The sequence below is a fragment of the Suncus etruscus genome, chromosome 3 (assembly GCF_024139225.1).
Source record: "Suncus etruscus isolate mSunEtr1 chromosome 3, mSunEtr1.pri.cur, whole genome shotgun sequence".
In the NCBI taxonomy this organism is placed as follows: Eukaryota; Metazoa; Chordata; class Mammalia; order Eulipotyphla; family Soricidae; genus Suncus; species Suncus etruscus.
The window spans coordinates 8,011,978-8,027,948 of record NC_064850.1 but is presented as its reverse complement, the minus strand read 5'-3'; the positions used below and the strand labels follow the sequence as shown (position 1 = coordinate 8,027,948).

The window sequence follows — 15,971 nt, the reverse complement described above, 5'->3', positions numbered from 1 at the left end:
TTTGACATCACAGTAGTTTGGATAAAGATGTCTAGTGTAATAGCACAGTGTGTAGGGTGTTTGCTTTACATGCAGCTGACCCATTCGATCCCCGACATCCCACATGGTCTCTTGAGCCTGCCAGGAGTGAATTTCTGAGTCCAGAGCCAGGAGTAACCCCCGAGCACCACTGGATGTGGCCTCCCCCAAAAGATAGCATGGTAATAATATTCAGAGACAATAGAAATGAGGGCCAGGAGGACCAGTCACTTGTGGAAAGAACCAGAATATTGTAGTTATGACAGAGAAGCGTCCACTATGACAGTGATAGTTGGAATCGATTACTCAAAAAATAGGGTGCTGAAAGGGGATAAAGTGATATACATTTCATTAAAATAGGGCAAACTACAGTGCCAAAAGGGGGGAAAGAGAAGGGGGGGGGGGAGAGAGAGAGAGAGAGAGAGAGAGAGAGAGAGAGAGAGAGAGAGAGAGAGAGAGAAAACATGCGCTGTGGGTTAAGTCATGTTCCTAAGAGCCTTGTTTAGTTTTTATTTGTTTATTTTAAACATCTCCAGCAGGTAGCAGTTAAAGAAAGCTTGGTATGCTTAGATCATTTTTTCTCCTTCAGTCCAGAAGAATGGTGTATTTATGGCTTATTTTAAAGTTTTTGACTATTAAATATATTAGGCCTTTGAGAACCTCAGGGAATGGTGGGGAGAAGGGAAAGTCATTGGTTTAGAATAATTTTCTGGAGCCGGAGCAGTGGCGCAAGCAGTAGGGCATTTACCTTGCATGTGCTAGCCTAGGATGGACCATGGTTCTATCCCCCGGCGTCCCATATGGTCCTCCAAGCCAGGACTGATTTTTGAACGCATAGCCAGGAGTAACCCCTGAGTGTCACGGGTGTGGCCCCCCCAAAAAGGAATAATTTTCTAAATCGATCATTTGTTTCTGCCAAATTAGCAGTGGTAGTGTAGACCTTCACAAATACTGGGAGGTGTGGAGCAGAGACAGAACTGAGGTGCTGCTGATCAAGGGTTGAGCTGCCAGTGTAGGGGTGCAGGGAGTTGGGTGGGGAAAAAGTACTCCAGAGCAATGAGAGAACATGAGACAGAAGCGGAGATGGTAGCATTTGTGTTTAAAGAAGAGTTTTGGCTTTTATTTATTTTTTTTAAGGAAAAACCACTGATGCTTCTTGTTCTCTTCTATTTTGGCGAAGAAAAAAATCTTGTTTACAAATCTTCTCATCTCTCATGTAGGATTTCCTTAATGTTGGAATTTTCAAAGGTCCTGGCTGGGGGGTGGAGGGATTATTTTTGAGGTCCTGGCTCTCTGAGGTAGCATTTGAGTAGTGGGCAAGGGGTCACGGAGAGCATCATGGTCCTGATGGAGAAGCCTGCCCAGTCCTTCCGTGAGGCTGCCGGGGTAGCAGGTGAGTGCCTGTTGCTCTTGTACTTCATTTACTCCAGGTAGCAGGTTTTTTTTTTTTTTTTTTTTTTTTTTGTGAGGCTGCTGTCAAAAAAGCCTTCATTGGGAGACTGCAACTTGGGGTGCCGGCAAGTGAGCTGGCCAAAGTTGGGGAAATCTTTTGTTTTGTTTTTGTTTTTGGGCCACATCCGGTGATGCTCAGGTGTTCCTGTCTCTGCGTTCAGAAATTACTACTGGCTTGGGGGACCATATGGGACAAACCAAGGTCTGTCCTCGGCCAGTGCGTGTGAGGCAAACCCCCTACCATTTGCGCCATCGCTCCGGTCCCTGCATTTAAACTTTTATTGAAGACTATCCAGTGGCAAGAATACCTTGTGTATTATATTATGTTTTAGACATTCAGTAAAGAATCATTAAGAATGATTTTCACAATGTATTCATCAAAACAGCCTTCAATACTGTTGAAAGCTCTTTTTTTTTTTTTTTTTTTGGGTTTTTGGGCCACACCTGGCGGTGCTCAGGGGTTACTCCTGGCTGTCTGCTCAGAAATAGCTCCTAGCAGGCACGGGGTACCATATGGGACACCGGGATTCGAACCTACCACCTTTGGTCCTGGATCGGCTGCTTGCAAGGCAAACGCCTGCTGTGCTAGCTTTCCGGGCCCATTTTAGCGCCTGTCATGAGTTCTAAACAGGGTTTTATTTCAGGTTGCGGGCCATCTATTTCTCTTATTTTTACTCTCTCAATCACGACAGTTTTCATTTCTGAGGCCAATTTATTACATGTTACTAATTTACTTAACGTAGTTTCTACCTCACCCCAGAAAATGTCCAAGATTCATCTATGATTAAGACATAGAACACACGCGAAGTTTTTAGTTTTTCAGAATACATTGACTCAGTCTTATAAAGGGGTCTGTGTTTTCTTTTCCTTTTTTTTTTTAAGGGGTCTGTTTTCAACAAGACGTACGATTGCAGCTAAGGGCAGCCACGTAAAATCACCAGCACAGAGAATTGTCAATTGTAAACCGCTGGTGCAACTATCTGTGGCTAAAAAATATCCAACCCATAACTGCACTTGTCTAGCCTTTGGTGGTGGGGAGGGGATACAGTTCTTTTTAAGGTCAAAGGGAACTTAGGGCTCTACTTGGAGATCTGGATGATGTGCCTGGCCTCATCCCTTACTGACTTCCAATGATCATCTCTAACATTCTTTGAAATATAATAATATAGTAGAATGCACCTGCTTAACCCTAGAAGAGTGTTTTGTTTCATGTAATAAAGCCAATTGAGCCAATTGCCTTAAAGAAAGGCAGCTTAATCTTCTTCCGTCAGAATTTCATTGTCTTTCCATGGAACCTCCAGTTTGTGGGAATGAAATATTGTGACAAAAATATACAGGCATAGAGAGATTTACTTACGGTTTATATTTTAAATTCAGCTCTAGGTTAAAGGATCTTGATTCTTGCCAAGGAATTTTAACTAACCTAAAATGCCTTACATGCTTTTTAGAAATGACACCAAGCCAAGGCTGAAATGATAGCACAGTGGGTAGGGCAATTGCCTTGCACGCAGTTGACTCAGATGTGATTCCCCAACACTCAGTATGACCCCCCCAGATCTGCCGGGAGTGATTGCTGAGTGCATGGCTTGGCCTGAGCACCGCTGAGTATGAGCCCCAACCCTTACCCAATCAAAAAGAAAGAAAAACGACACCATCCAAATGTCTGACTTAGTATCTAGGGGAAGAAGAAAGCTGTTTATTCTGGTCGTGTACTAACAAAGTTGTTAGTGGTTTTCTTCCACCCAAGAGGAAGGCGATGAGTCAAAGAGAAAAATAAGTGTAAGTAGAGTTTTCTCTTCTTGTCTCATTACTGATTGTTTTTAGTTGATATATTGCTTTATTTTGTTTGATTTTTTTTTTTGACCAACTTCATAGATACCGAAACAAAACAAAATGAAAAATATGAAGTGCATACACACAGAAGGGTCATTTTAAATACCAGGATGTTAGCATGAAATGAACATGAATTGGCTAAAATATTTCTGCTTTGAAATTTTGTGAAACTAATTAAAACCACCAGGGACCATTTTTCAGTGTGTTTGGCTTCTTCGGGGTATTGACATTGGGATGATTCTGGTTAAAATTTGCTTCAACTCTCGACTTGCTCTGGGGATTTTGTTTAAAACTCTTGTTGTGGAATAGTAAACGCTGTTGATATTGTGTTGGTGCCATCTAGTTTTCAAAGACTTGGAAGCAGTGGATGCGGGATCCCTTTTCCACCCATGTATAACTGTTAAAAGAACACGATTGCCATGTGAATTCTATTTTTTTTTTTTTTTGCGTTGCCTTTGAAGTTACTTTCATAAAGAATTCCTGTTACCTAGCCACTGATGACAGACTTACACCATTTCCTTTTTTTTTCTTAGACGTTGCATCCTCAGAGCAGCCTGAACTGTTCCTAAAGAAACTTCAGCAGTGCTGTGTCATTTTTGACTTCATGGACACGCTATCTGATCTTAAAATGAAAGAATACAAGCGCTCCACTCTTAATGAACTGGTGGACTACATTACAATAAGCAGAGGCTGTTTGACAGAGCAGACTTACCCTGAAGTAGTTAGAATGGTGAGTTGCTTTTCGCCGCGGACACCCTCTAAGCACCTTCCATAGTGACCTACAGGGCTGTTTATTGCAGAGGCAGGCCACTGGGAGTCACCTCCACAGACAAGAGCCAACTTTCTGGGAATTAAGCAAAAAAAATAAATGAATAAATAAATAAATAAATAAATAAATAAATAGTGGGCACGAATGTAGAACTTGAAGAATCTGATCCGATGAAAATGAAACTCCAGAATTTGTCATCTACTCCAGTATTGGAGGAAGTCCTTGACTTCCAACTGTAAAATCAAGATGGCCAGGGTATATGATTGGATTGGAGGTGTTGTCAAAAGACAGAGGAGAATCAGCAAAAGTTATTGAGCTGTGGTATGAAAAAAACATGCAAGCCCGTTGGATGTCTTGGTCATCCCAACCCCGGCCCCATCTTCCTCCTTCAACTCATTGCGGTCTATTTGAAATGGCTTGAAGTCCTAATAAAATTGTCATTTGTAGAATCTAGTTAAAGCCTTTCTTGGTTTTATAAGTGATTCATTTGCCTTATAATCTTGAAATCAGAGGTTTTGTCTTTCATATTCTTGAATAAGGATTTTAACTCTGTGGGGTCAAGAGGAGTTATGAGAAGAAAACAGCATAATGCAAGAAATTAGCTGCTTATTGTGTGGATAATTATATTAACTTGACAAAAACCTAGACAAAATATAGCTTTTGGTTAGCCTTTTGTGGGAGGGTTTCTGTCCCCCAGAATCCTAGACAATTTTGGATGAGAGAGCACATGTTCTGGGGATGGGGTGAGGTGGCGAGGCCAGCCTGCAGTTTAGGCTACAGAGATTGAAAAAGTCAGTCTATATGTGGGGAAGGGAAAGCCCCTTGGAGAATCCAATCCATTGTGTACTGCTGAAAATCTGACTTTTCTGTTTAACTCATATTCTTCCTAATCAACATATGTAGGAGAAAAAGACATCTCTGATGGAGTAGATATACTTAAAAATAAATAGTTCAGGGGATCAGAGAGATAGTACAGTGAGTGGGAGGGTCCCTCATTAACCACAGCTGACAAATCATGACTGATGTATCAAGATCCTTTCCAAAACAATGCTTAAACCTCTTATCGGAGGGGCTGGAGCAGTGGTGCAAGCAGTAGGGCGTTTGCCTTGCACAAGCTAACCTAGGATGGACCACGGTTCGATCCCCTGGTATCCCATATGGTCCCCTGAGCCAGGAGGGATTTCTGAGCTCATAGGCAGAAAAAGCAAAACAAAACAAAACAAAACAAAAACAAAACAACTCATATCTGAGTGTCTGCTGCATTTGTTATTGATTTGCAAGCATATAATTCTTCATAGCTTAACTGCTGTTTCTCTCATTTGATCAGGGATTCTCATGAAGCAATTTGCTGGGGTTCTATCACTTTCTAGTGGCTGCTGCCAAGTAGCTAATAATACATAGGACATTCTCCACAACAAAGAGTTTCTGGTCCTTAAAAATTGTATTGCCAGGGTTGAGAAACTCTGCTCTGAGTTTATGCTATATAAACCTTTCCCCTGATACTTTGAGCTATTTTAGTTCACCTACCTTCTCCAGAGCGTTTGCCTTGGTTTTAACCTCTGTCTGCTGCCCAAAGGGGTATCTATTATTTATGACTTTCTTCTGTATTTTTCCATGAATAATCCATATGTGAACATACATGTGTGAATACTATTTTTTAAAACACAGTGCTTTAGGCTCTATTCACGCTGTACCTTGCTTTCAGTCCACTGCCTCTGTTTTTGTTGTTCTGTATAGATATATTTACTATGATGGAAGTTATATAAGCAGAACCCTAGTAAATGTATTAGCTTGTAAGTATATTAGTTTCCCCTTGCTTAAGAACATTTGTGTATATACATTTTTTGTTTTTGGGTCACACCCAGCAGCACTCAGGGGTCACTCCTGGCTCCACACTCAGAAATCGCCCCTGACTGGCACAGGTGACCATATGGGATGCCGGGATTCGAACCGCTGTCCTTCTACATGCAAGGCAAACACCTTACCTCCATGCTATCTCTCTGGCCTCTCTGTTTTGTTTTTTAATAACTCCTTTCCCCCACCTGGTTTTTGGACTCCATTTTTCCCTGCCCCCAGCTTCTAATTCTTTTGTTTTGTTTTTTTTCTGTTTTTGGGTCACACCCGGCGGTGCTCAGGGGTCCCTCCTGGCTGTCTGCTCAGAAATAGCTCCTGGCAGGCACGGGGGACCATGTGGGACACCGGGATTCGAACCAACCACCTTTGGTCCTGGATCGGCTGCTTGCAAGGCAAACGCCACTGTGCTATCTCTCCGGGCCCCCCAGTTTCTAATTCTAATTTTCCCTTTCCTTTCAAGACCTGGCTCTTGATATCATAAGCTCTCACTGTTTCCGGAAAATATAGAGGTTTCTCCTACTCATGTTTTCTCTGCTTCCTGGAAATTTTTTTATTTAGAATGTTTTTGTTTGCACACCTCTGTCCTCCTTTTAAAATAACACATTTATCTGATTTTTCTCACCAAAACTCTGTAAGTTCCTCCAGGCAGGAACTACCATATCCTGCATGACTTTGTGTTCTATAATAACGTCTAGACCAGGCTAACCCGAAGTTTGTTGAGTGAGTGAATTTCCTCTTAAAATATGGATAGCTCAGCCTTTTATACTTTGATGAAGATATTGAATGCCATTGTATCATGCAATTTTTAAGTATTGCATTTGGTAGACTCCAAAAAATACAAACCAAAACAATTACATTCTTTTTTTTTTTTTTTTTTTTTTTGGTTTTTGGGCCACACTCGGCGGTGCTCAGGGGTTACTCCTGGCTGTCTGCTCAGAAATAGCTCCTGGCAGGCACGGTGGACCATGTGGGACACCGGGATTCGAACCAACCACCTTTGGTCCTGGATCGGCTGCTTGCAAGGCAAACACCGCTGTGCTATCTCTCCGGGCCCACAATTACATTCTTAAGAACCTCCACTACATTGTTCCTAAACCACTCTTTTAGAAGACCATTTTCTCTTCTTAATTTGCCTTCCCCAATCCCTTATATGCCTCCTCCCTAGAAAAGAAAGATCGGTCATTTCTGTGTGTGAATGTGGGTTTAAAAATAAATAAGATATTGAACTTTCTAGATTGCTGTTCTCTAAACTGGTGGTACCAGAGAGTGAGGAATACATTGAGGGCAGATGCTGTAACAGTCAGGGTTCATGAAGTAATAACTTCCAGTATACAGGAGCAGTTTCTGTGTTTGCTTAAAGAAGGTTGATTTTAAGGTAGAGGCCTAAATGTGTGCTGTTGTTGCTTTAAAATTCCCTCCATGAAAGGGGGTTCTAGGCCAGTTATTTTGGGAAATTGCTCTTAAAGATGAGAGTTTAGTATTATTACAGGTGTAATTTATTTGCTATTTTTCACTTATAAAATGGCAAATTACTAATTTTACATGGTTCTTAGGCAGTCTGGAGGTATTTTACATAGAATAGAAAGTCAGAACTCTGGAAAACCTGGGTTCAGATTTCGCTCTAGCCTCAAAATACTGGCTCCATTGCCTTGAATAGAGTCTTCTCTCTTTGGGGATCTTAGTGCTGTGTGGTGTTTCGAGAGGGACGTTGTATTAGAGGGTAGTGGTCACTATAGTCCTCTACCTTGCTCTACAAATGGTCCACTTAGTTCAAGAGTGTACAATTGTTGTGCTTTGAATATCAAGATTATCATCCTTCAAACACATGTTCTGGTTTAGAAAGCAGGATGTTGCTATTCTGTGGGAAGTGCTGGCGCCATGTTCTACTTGGGGTCTGGTTTTACATACCAGGATGAGTAATGATTGATGAAGACATGTAAGCCTTTGTTTTCAAACTTGGAAGATTTATACTTTGAGAGTTGCATTTCCTGTTAGGGGAAGAAAAGAGTGACAAATGAAATTAACCTAGGTGTTTTAGAAATATATATATATATATATATATATATATATATATTTAGCAAAATGCATATCATCTATATGCTGTTAGAATTAAAAGAAAAGAGCTCTTTATGTGTAAATTAAATAGAACAAAAATCATATGCACCCAATATTTCTATAGAAGAGATAGAACCCCAGACAGTGGACTTAGAACTAATGTCCTCATTTTTCATCTTCCAAATTTCCAAATTTTCCATGAGAAATGTGTTGAATAATCTTTATCTCTAAGTCTCTATTCCTCTCGTTGGAGGAGTTGAGAATGATTTATTTCATCCTTCCAACTATTTCCTTCAAGCATAGACTAAGAATTTGAGAATAGATTTTTCCATTTTTATAAGACAGTACTCTAATCCCCCTGAGTTATAGAGCCTTGCCTTGCCTTTTTTTTTTTTTTTTTTTTGGTTTTTGGGTCACACCCAGCAGTGCTCAGGGGTTACTCCTGGCTCTGTGCTCAGAAATCGCCCTGGGTAGGCACAGGGGACCATAGGGGATGCTGGGATTCAAACCACCACCCTTCTTTATTTAAGGCAAATAAATGCCCTACCTCCATGCTATCTCTCTGGCCCAGCCTTTCCCATTTTTAAAGTTTACAAACCATTATCCAGATTTCAAAAGTAAGTGGCTTATCTCATATGTATTTCTCCTGATAGAAAAGAAAATCAGGATTTTCAGTTCTTTTAGATTTTGCTACATTCATATCATCTCAGATATTGGACTTCTGTCCTTTAGGCAATACTTTTGCCACTTGAAACCTCATGTTTTAATTTATATTTTCTTTCCTATTCTGCTATCTTGTATCTCTTTGAAAGGTAACTTAGAATTTGTCTTTTTATGTACTCTTGTGAAAATTATTATTTTGACCCCAATTCAAATTATGTTTTCTATCATTTAAATAGTCTCTCAACTTCCTTTTCAAAATGTCTCTTTAGGACTGAGATGTATTTCAAGTGACAGGAAACATACCTACCATGTCTGAGGCCCTGGATTCAATCATTGTAATGACCCATTTGATGTCTCACCAGAATCGCACACTATTTGTCTTCCAGTGTGTAGACCCTATCTCAATATATATTTTTGGAAATAACTTTGGGGGATAATTCAAATATGAGATTAAAAACCTGTTGTGATAACAATGGTTTAAGTTCATTCCAGAGCATGTTTTCTAACTGACTTAGAGCAGTACTTATATTTGATGGTTAAAAACATAAAAATCTGTCCAGTACACTAACTCTGGTAGTCAGAGGATGTTCATGTGAACATAATCAGATATTATGATAAAAGTATTAATAAAGTATGTACCAGGCAGGACGGAGACTCGAGCTGGGGCATTATGTTGAACCATCTTGCATCCCTTATATGGATCCCCATTTGGTCCTAGTGTATGATTTTTTTTTTTTTGGTTTTTGGGCCACACCCATTTGATGCTCAGGGGTCACTCCTGGCTATGCGCTCAGAAATAGCTCCTGGCTTGGGGGGACCATATGGGACGCCGGAGGATCTAACCGCAGTCCGTTTTATGCTAGCACTTGCAAGGCAGACACCTTACCTCTAGCGCCACCTTCCCGGCCCCTGATTTTTGATATGTTTTGATAGGGAATTATTGGAAGGAATAGTAAGGAATACTTCTACAAAAGATTATATCTTCTAAAAATGGAATATTTAAAGGTGTTTTCTAGGTGGCAAAGGGTGCTAAAGTGGAAAATAAAAGTGATGCAAAGGAATTCTCAAACGACATTATATTTTTGGAGAAAGAAAACTAATGCTGTGTTGTTTCAGCTCTGTGTGTGTGAAAGAAAGAGAGGAAGGGAGAGAAGAGAGATGGAGGGAGGAAGGAAGAAAGGGAGAGAGAAGAGAGAGGGGAGAGAGAGAGATTGATTGGGATTGGTTGTAGCAATCATAACTGGCCCAAATCTTCAAAGAACTTCATAGATTGTCAATAACACGGAAAAATTTTAAACAAGGGAATGAATATTTTTGGACCAGGTTGGAGGAAATGGAAATGGAAAGTAGAGAGAAATTAGTTAAGGGATTCAAGAAGTTGTGGAGGAACTAACCAAGCATTCTCATGCAAGTTTAGTGTTGAGGACAGGCGCAGTGGTCTCAAACTCAATTTACCTGGGGGCCGCAGGAGACAAAGTTGGTGTGATCCTTGAGTGCAAAGTTAGTAGTAAGCCTTGAACGTTGGGGGGGGGGGTGACCCAAACAACTAAAACAAAACAAAAAATGATTTCCTCTAGGGCAGGGCCACAAAATGTTGTACGGAGGGCTGGAGGGCCATTTGCGGAGTTTGAGACCCCTGTGAGATACAGATGATAACACTGAAGTCAGCATTTTTCATGATGTATAGGGTGAGAGGGAAAGAAAGGGGTCCAGGATAGTTTGGGGGAACTACCTGGTTTGTGAAAGAGCAGGAGGGAACATATTTTCGATGGATGAGGAGAGTTGGTTTTTCATGCATCCTCTTGGAGGTTATGGGACACTGAGATGTGGAAACTGGGAGTTAGAGATTGGTATATTACCAAAATGGAAGAAGGGTAGGGGAGAAAAAGAACCATGATTTATACCAGGAGATACCAGGACTCACTGTGTGTGCCTTTGTGCAGTGGTTAGGTGATAGCTAATGATTTGACTAGCAAGAAGTTGGTGATTGTAGCTAGTGATTGCATGAACAGTGGTAGAATCTTGGGTGGACTGTCTTCATCAAAGGCGAATCCTGTTATGTCTCTTAGCAGAAAATATGCCTTGCACTTCTGATTATTTCCATATTTTGTTATTGTGGTTATGACTTACCTTAGTTTCACAACTGCAATTCTATATATTCCAAATGATAAAATACACAGTCCTCCAAACTTAATATAATTTTAGCATAAAATATGTTGATCAATTATTATTATTTTTTTTTTGTGGGTAGCATACCTCATAATGCTGAGGGGTTATTCTTGCCTCTCTATTTCGGAACTACTCCCGGCAGAGCTCTGGATATTATATGTGATACGGGGGATCAAACTCGGGTCTGCCCTGTGCAAGGCAAATGCCCTACCCACAGTGGTATTGCTCCAGCCCCAGTTACTTCTTTTCTATTGAAGTCTTTTTTTTTTTTTCTTTTATATTGTTTTTGTCTACCATTAACTTTGTTTTTTCCTACTCGAATTATACCCTGTCACTTGGTTTTCTAAGTGCTTTATCTTATACATTCTTTGATTTCACTGAAATCTTTGTTCTGGTCAGTTGTAGTAGGATAAAATGGTTTTTTAGAAAATTATGAAGTTGCAATTATAGGTCTGAGAGTCTGCCTACGCAGATTTTTAGGAGTGCTTTGTTTTAATTTCATACTCTGAAGGACAGAGAGTTTCTTTCCATAAAATAACAACTGTCTAAAAGTAGCCTTGGGAATAATAACTACCAGGGAGAATATGAAATTTCTATTTTTTTATCTTCCTGCATCTGATAAGAAATATAACTATACATCATAGCCAGAATTTGCCTTGGAGGTGACCCAAAGGAGATACGGCTTTTGGATGTGAGCCATGTGGGATGGGGGAAAGTCAGGCTGCTTAAAAAATTTAATATATACATAATTGAAAAAGATTAAGTGGTATTTGGGAAAATCCTGTAGGAAGTGACATTTTAAGCAGAGAACCTGAGAGAAAGCATTCTTTGGCACTTAGAAAATATTTTGAGATGGTCAAAATGAAGAATACTAGCAGATTTTTCCTTTTTTCTTTCTTTCTTTCTTTTTTTTTTTTTTTAAAAGAAATGAAGGCTGGAAGAATTCACTGTGCAAAATTAAGATCCTATTGTTTCCATTTGTGATTTATCGGAGTATAGACCAACTGGCAGACACTTGTCCTTTCCTTACTTGCCATTTATACAGTCAGTTTGTGCTGCCATATTGTTCTTGGAAAAGTTATGTGGGGACCCTGGGTCAATCTTGGCAGTCAGTGCTGGTGCTGCCAGGGCCATGTCCAGTGGTGTTCCTGGCACCATGCAGGGCTTGGGCTTGAATTTGGCTTAGTACATGCAAGGGATATATGGAGCCACTTGAGAACCATCTTGCTCCTCCTCTGTGCTTCTCTAGTTAACATGTAAAGCTAACAGATTTCATCTAGTGGCTCTTCTGTTGTTGATGTCAGGGTTTTATGTGTTTTGTGTATTTTTTCTTTTTTGACTTTTTGTTTGTTTTTGTTTTGTTTTTGGGTTACACCCAGCAGTGCTCAGGGGTTACTCTCCTGGCTCTATGCTCAGAAATCGCTCCTGGCAGGCTCGGGGGATTATATGGGATGCTGGGATTTGAACCACTGATCTTCTGCATGCAAGGCAAATGCCTCACCTCCATGCTATCTCTCCAGCCCTGTTTTGTGTATTTTTGTAGAACAAGATAGTAGCTTTTTATTACTTTTTTTTTTTTTTTTGGTTTTTGGGCCACACCCGTTTGACGCTCAGAGGTTACTCCTGGCTACGCACTCAGAAGTCGCTCCTGGCTTGGGGGACCATATGGGACACCGGGGGATCGAACCGCGGTCTGTCCTAGGCTAGTGCTGGCAAGGCAGACACTTTACCTTTAGCGCCACCGCCCGGCCCCTTTATTACATTTTTAAAAGCAGGTCTCACTCTGAAGTAGTTTAAGCCTGGTTTTACCACCTGTACAGTTGGGCCTTTCCACAGGTTATAGAGGTAACTAAAGATGAGAAATTGGGCTGGAGCAGTGGCACAGTGGTAACACTAACAGAGTTTTCTTATTTTCTGTGTCCTGCTGCTTTCCTGGAATCATTCCAATTAAATTGAAGACTAAAACTTAGAAAGTTTTGGATCAGGTATGCAACTCAGTAATAGAATCCTGACTCTTTCTCTTCTCTCCTTTCTCTCCTCCTCATTCCCACATCCAGCACTGCTCTAAGGTTTCTCCTGGCTCTGCACTCAGCAATTACTTCTGGCAGTGCTCAGGCCAACTATATGGGGTACTGGGTTCCAACCCGTGTCAACCCCATGCAAGGCAAAACGTCCTACCAGCTGTACAATTGCTCTGACCCTGTACGAGTCTCTTTTTCATCCCTGGCACCACAAAACAAAAGCTCCCCAAGACTGGGTTCATGGACAGGTGAGATAGATCAGTGGACTGGAGTACATGCTTTACATATGGGATGACCAGACTTCAATTCCTGGTACTGACACCTGCCACTCAAAAACTAACCAAACCACCTCAAAACACAAACCAAAAAATAGAGATTGAATTCTAGCCTCTTTTAGTGTTCTTTTTTTTTTTTTTTTAATTTAATTTATTTATTTGTTTTTTGGTTCACACCCAGCAGCACATAGGGGTTACTCCTGGCTCTGTGTTCAGAAATCCCCCCATCCCCCGGCAGGCACAGAAACCATATGGGATACCAGGATTTGAACCACTGTCTCTCCTGAATCGGCTGCATGCAAGGCAAATGCCCTATTGCTGTGCTATCTCTCTGGCCTCCTTTTTAGTGTTCTTTACCTTGAGTTTTCCTAAATAGATTATAAGGTCTCAGATTAAGCTTTTCTCTGTAATTTTGATTGCTTTTAACATGGACAGACCAGATAGTGTATATTCATTTAAGGAAATTAGCTTCTCTTTCATTCTCTCTTTAACCCTCCATCCATCTGCCTTATCTAGGCAAATGCATTGATTTCTCTTTGTCATTCTTAAATATTAACAATGCTTTTAAAGAATAAAGCTTAATTCCTATATTACAATATTGTTATTGACATGGTTTCATGTCAATACACATTCTACCAGACTGTGTCTGGTATATATACCTGTGTCTCAGTGTACCAGCTGCTTCCTTCTCTTCATCTTCTTCCTCCGTCTCTCTCTCCTGAATTTCCTTCTCCATTTTTCTCTTTCCTTCTTCTGCAGTATTCAGGTTTACTCCTGGCTCTGTGCTTTCAGATTGCTTCTGGTGTTCAGGGACCGTATGGGGTGCTGTGTATCAACCTAGGTAAACCATATGGAGGACAGTCCCTGTCCAGCATATGACCTCTCTAGCCTCATGCTGGGCTTCTTTATATTCCACTTAAGAGAGAGATATAAAGATACTTGCCCCTCTCCTTCTGTTTCCAAACCTTGGCTATTGTGCACAGTGCTGTAATGGGCATAGATGTACAAATGTCTTTTCTGAATAGATATTTTGTGGTGCCCTTTGAAGAAATGGATTCCCCAAAGTGGGATTGTTGGGTCCTAGAGAAGCTCAGCCCCCCTTTTTGAGAAGTATTCATATTACCTTCCAAAACAGTCCATATTTTTATCAGCAGTGAATGAGGGCTTCTTTTCTCCCCATTCACATTAACACTGGGTGTTTTTTAAGGGGGAGGAGTGGTGCAAACCAGGCAATACTCAGGAGTTACTCAGGGGTTACCTGGAGTAACAAACCTGGCAGTGTTTGGGATCATATGGGATGCTAGGGATTGGACCTGAGTTGGCTGCTTGAAAGACAAGCACGCTACCCACTGTACTATCATTGTGGCCCCAATACTGGTGGCTTCTGTTCATTGATGTCAGCCATTTTTATTAGTGTGAGAAATCAAATTTTGTCGATTTAAACTAGATTTCCCCAATGACATGTGATACAGAATGTATTATTTATATCCCTATTAGCTAACTCTGCCTTCCTTCTGGAAGCTTCTGTTCACCTTTCCCCCAGTCTTTCATTTTATTTTCCTGGTTATGTTTTTACCAGTGCTTTGGATAGCTTGGATCATCAGCCCTTTGGTATAATTTCATTTGATATTTATTTGTTTATTTTGATTTTTGGGTCATACCCGGTGATGCTTAGGGATTACTGGCTATGTGCTCAGAAATCTCTCCTGGCTCTGGGGACCATATGGGACACTGGGGATCGAACCCAGGTCCGTCCTGGGTCAGCCACATGCAAGGCTTGTGCCCTTTGGCTGTGCCATTGCTTCACTCCTCATTTGTTTATTTTTGCCTTTGTTTGCTTAGCTATTGGCCTCAAATCATTGAAGACACCTTTAGATTCCATATCCAAAAGGGCTCTCTTTCTTCCCTTATATATTATTTATGGATTCAGATTTGATATGAAGGTCTTTAATTAACTTTTTAACCTTTATTGCCCTGCTCTACCATTCTTTAGGGGTGAAAATAAGAATGCATGGTGACTGAGGAGCAGAGAGCCTATGATGAAGACTGTGTCAAAACTCTGTCCCACTGAGACTACAATTCTTAAAATGATCGTCTGTTAAATTTTTAGACTCTGTCTCCAGGCTGTGCTCTGTCTTACCAGGCAAATTCATTAGTGGCCAAAGGAATGCATGAATCTTTTATTGCATGGATAGTGAGAGAGAGGGATGGGAGCAGGGAGTTAGATGTGATCATGGGTGGTGTTTATATTCCTCTACTTCGACTAGAGTCCTTAGTCTTTGGGAAAGGTATTCTTTCGCTCCCTCTCTCTCCCTCTCTTTCCCAGATCCGTCCTGGGTCAGCTGCGTGCAAGGCAAACACCCTACTGCTTTGCTATAGCTCTGGCCCCCTCTCCTTTTTGACTCTGGTTTACATTATTGTTAATGAAGGGGTATTATCCCCTTTCAGCACCCAGTTCTTGTCCAGAGTACCACATCTTTTCTTACCCTGTGGAGTTGCACCTTTAAAATTCTGGGAAGCTTTCCTTTTAAAAATGTTAATTTCAATTTTTATTTATTTATTTTTTTTTGTTTTGGTTTTTGGGCCACACTCGATGGTGCTCAGTGGTTACTCCTGGCTGTCTGCTCAGAAATAGCTCCTGGCAGGCACGGGGGATCATATGGGACACCAGGATTCGAAACAACCATCTTTGGTCCTGGATTGGCTGCTTGCAAGGCAAACACCGCTGTGCTATATCTCCGGGCCCTTTAATTTCAGTTTTTAATTTAGGCACTGTGATCTACAGTGTCCAAGCCTGTCTTTGGGTACTCATGTATACATTGATCTGTGTGTATATACATCTGCCCCTATCCAACGGAATAA

The 15,971-nt window shown here is 40.9% G+C and overlaps 1 protein-coding gene across 1 annotated transcript in view; it reads left to right on the top strand.

The window, feature by feature from the left end:
* Positions 1–15,971, top strand: part of PPP2R5E (protein phosphatase 2 regulatory subunit B'epsilon) — a 159,869-nt gene that overhangs the window by 69,957 nt on the left and 73,941 nt on the right. The window contains exon 2 of the mRNA XM_049770408.1: positions 3,837–4,033. Within this exon, the coding sequence (XP_049626365.1) occupies positions 3,837–4,033 (197 nt within the window). The remainder of the gene's footprint in view (positions 1–3,836; positions 4,034–15,971) is intronic.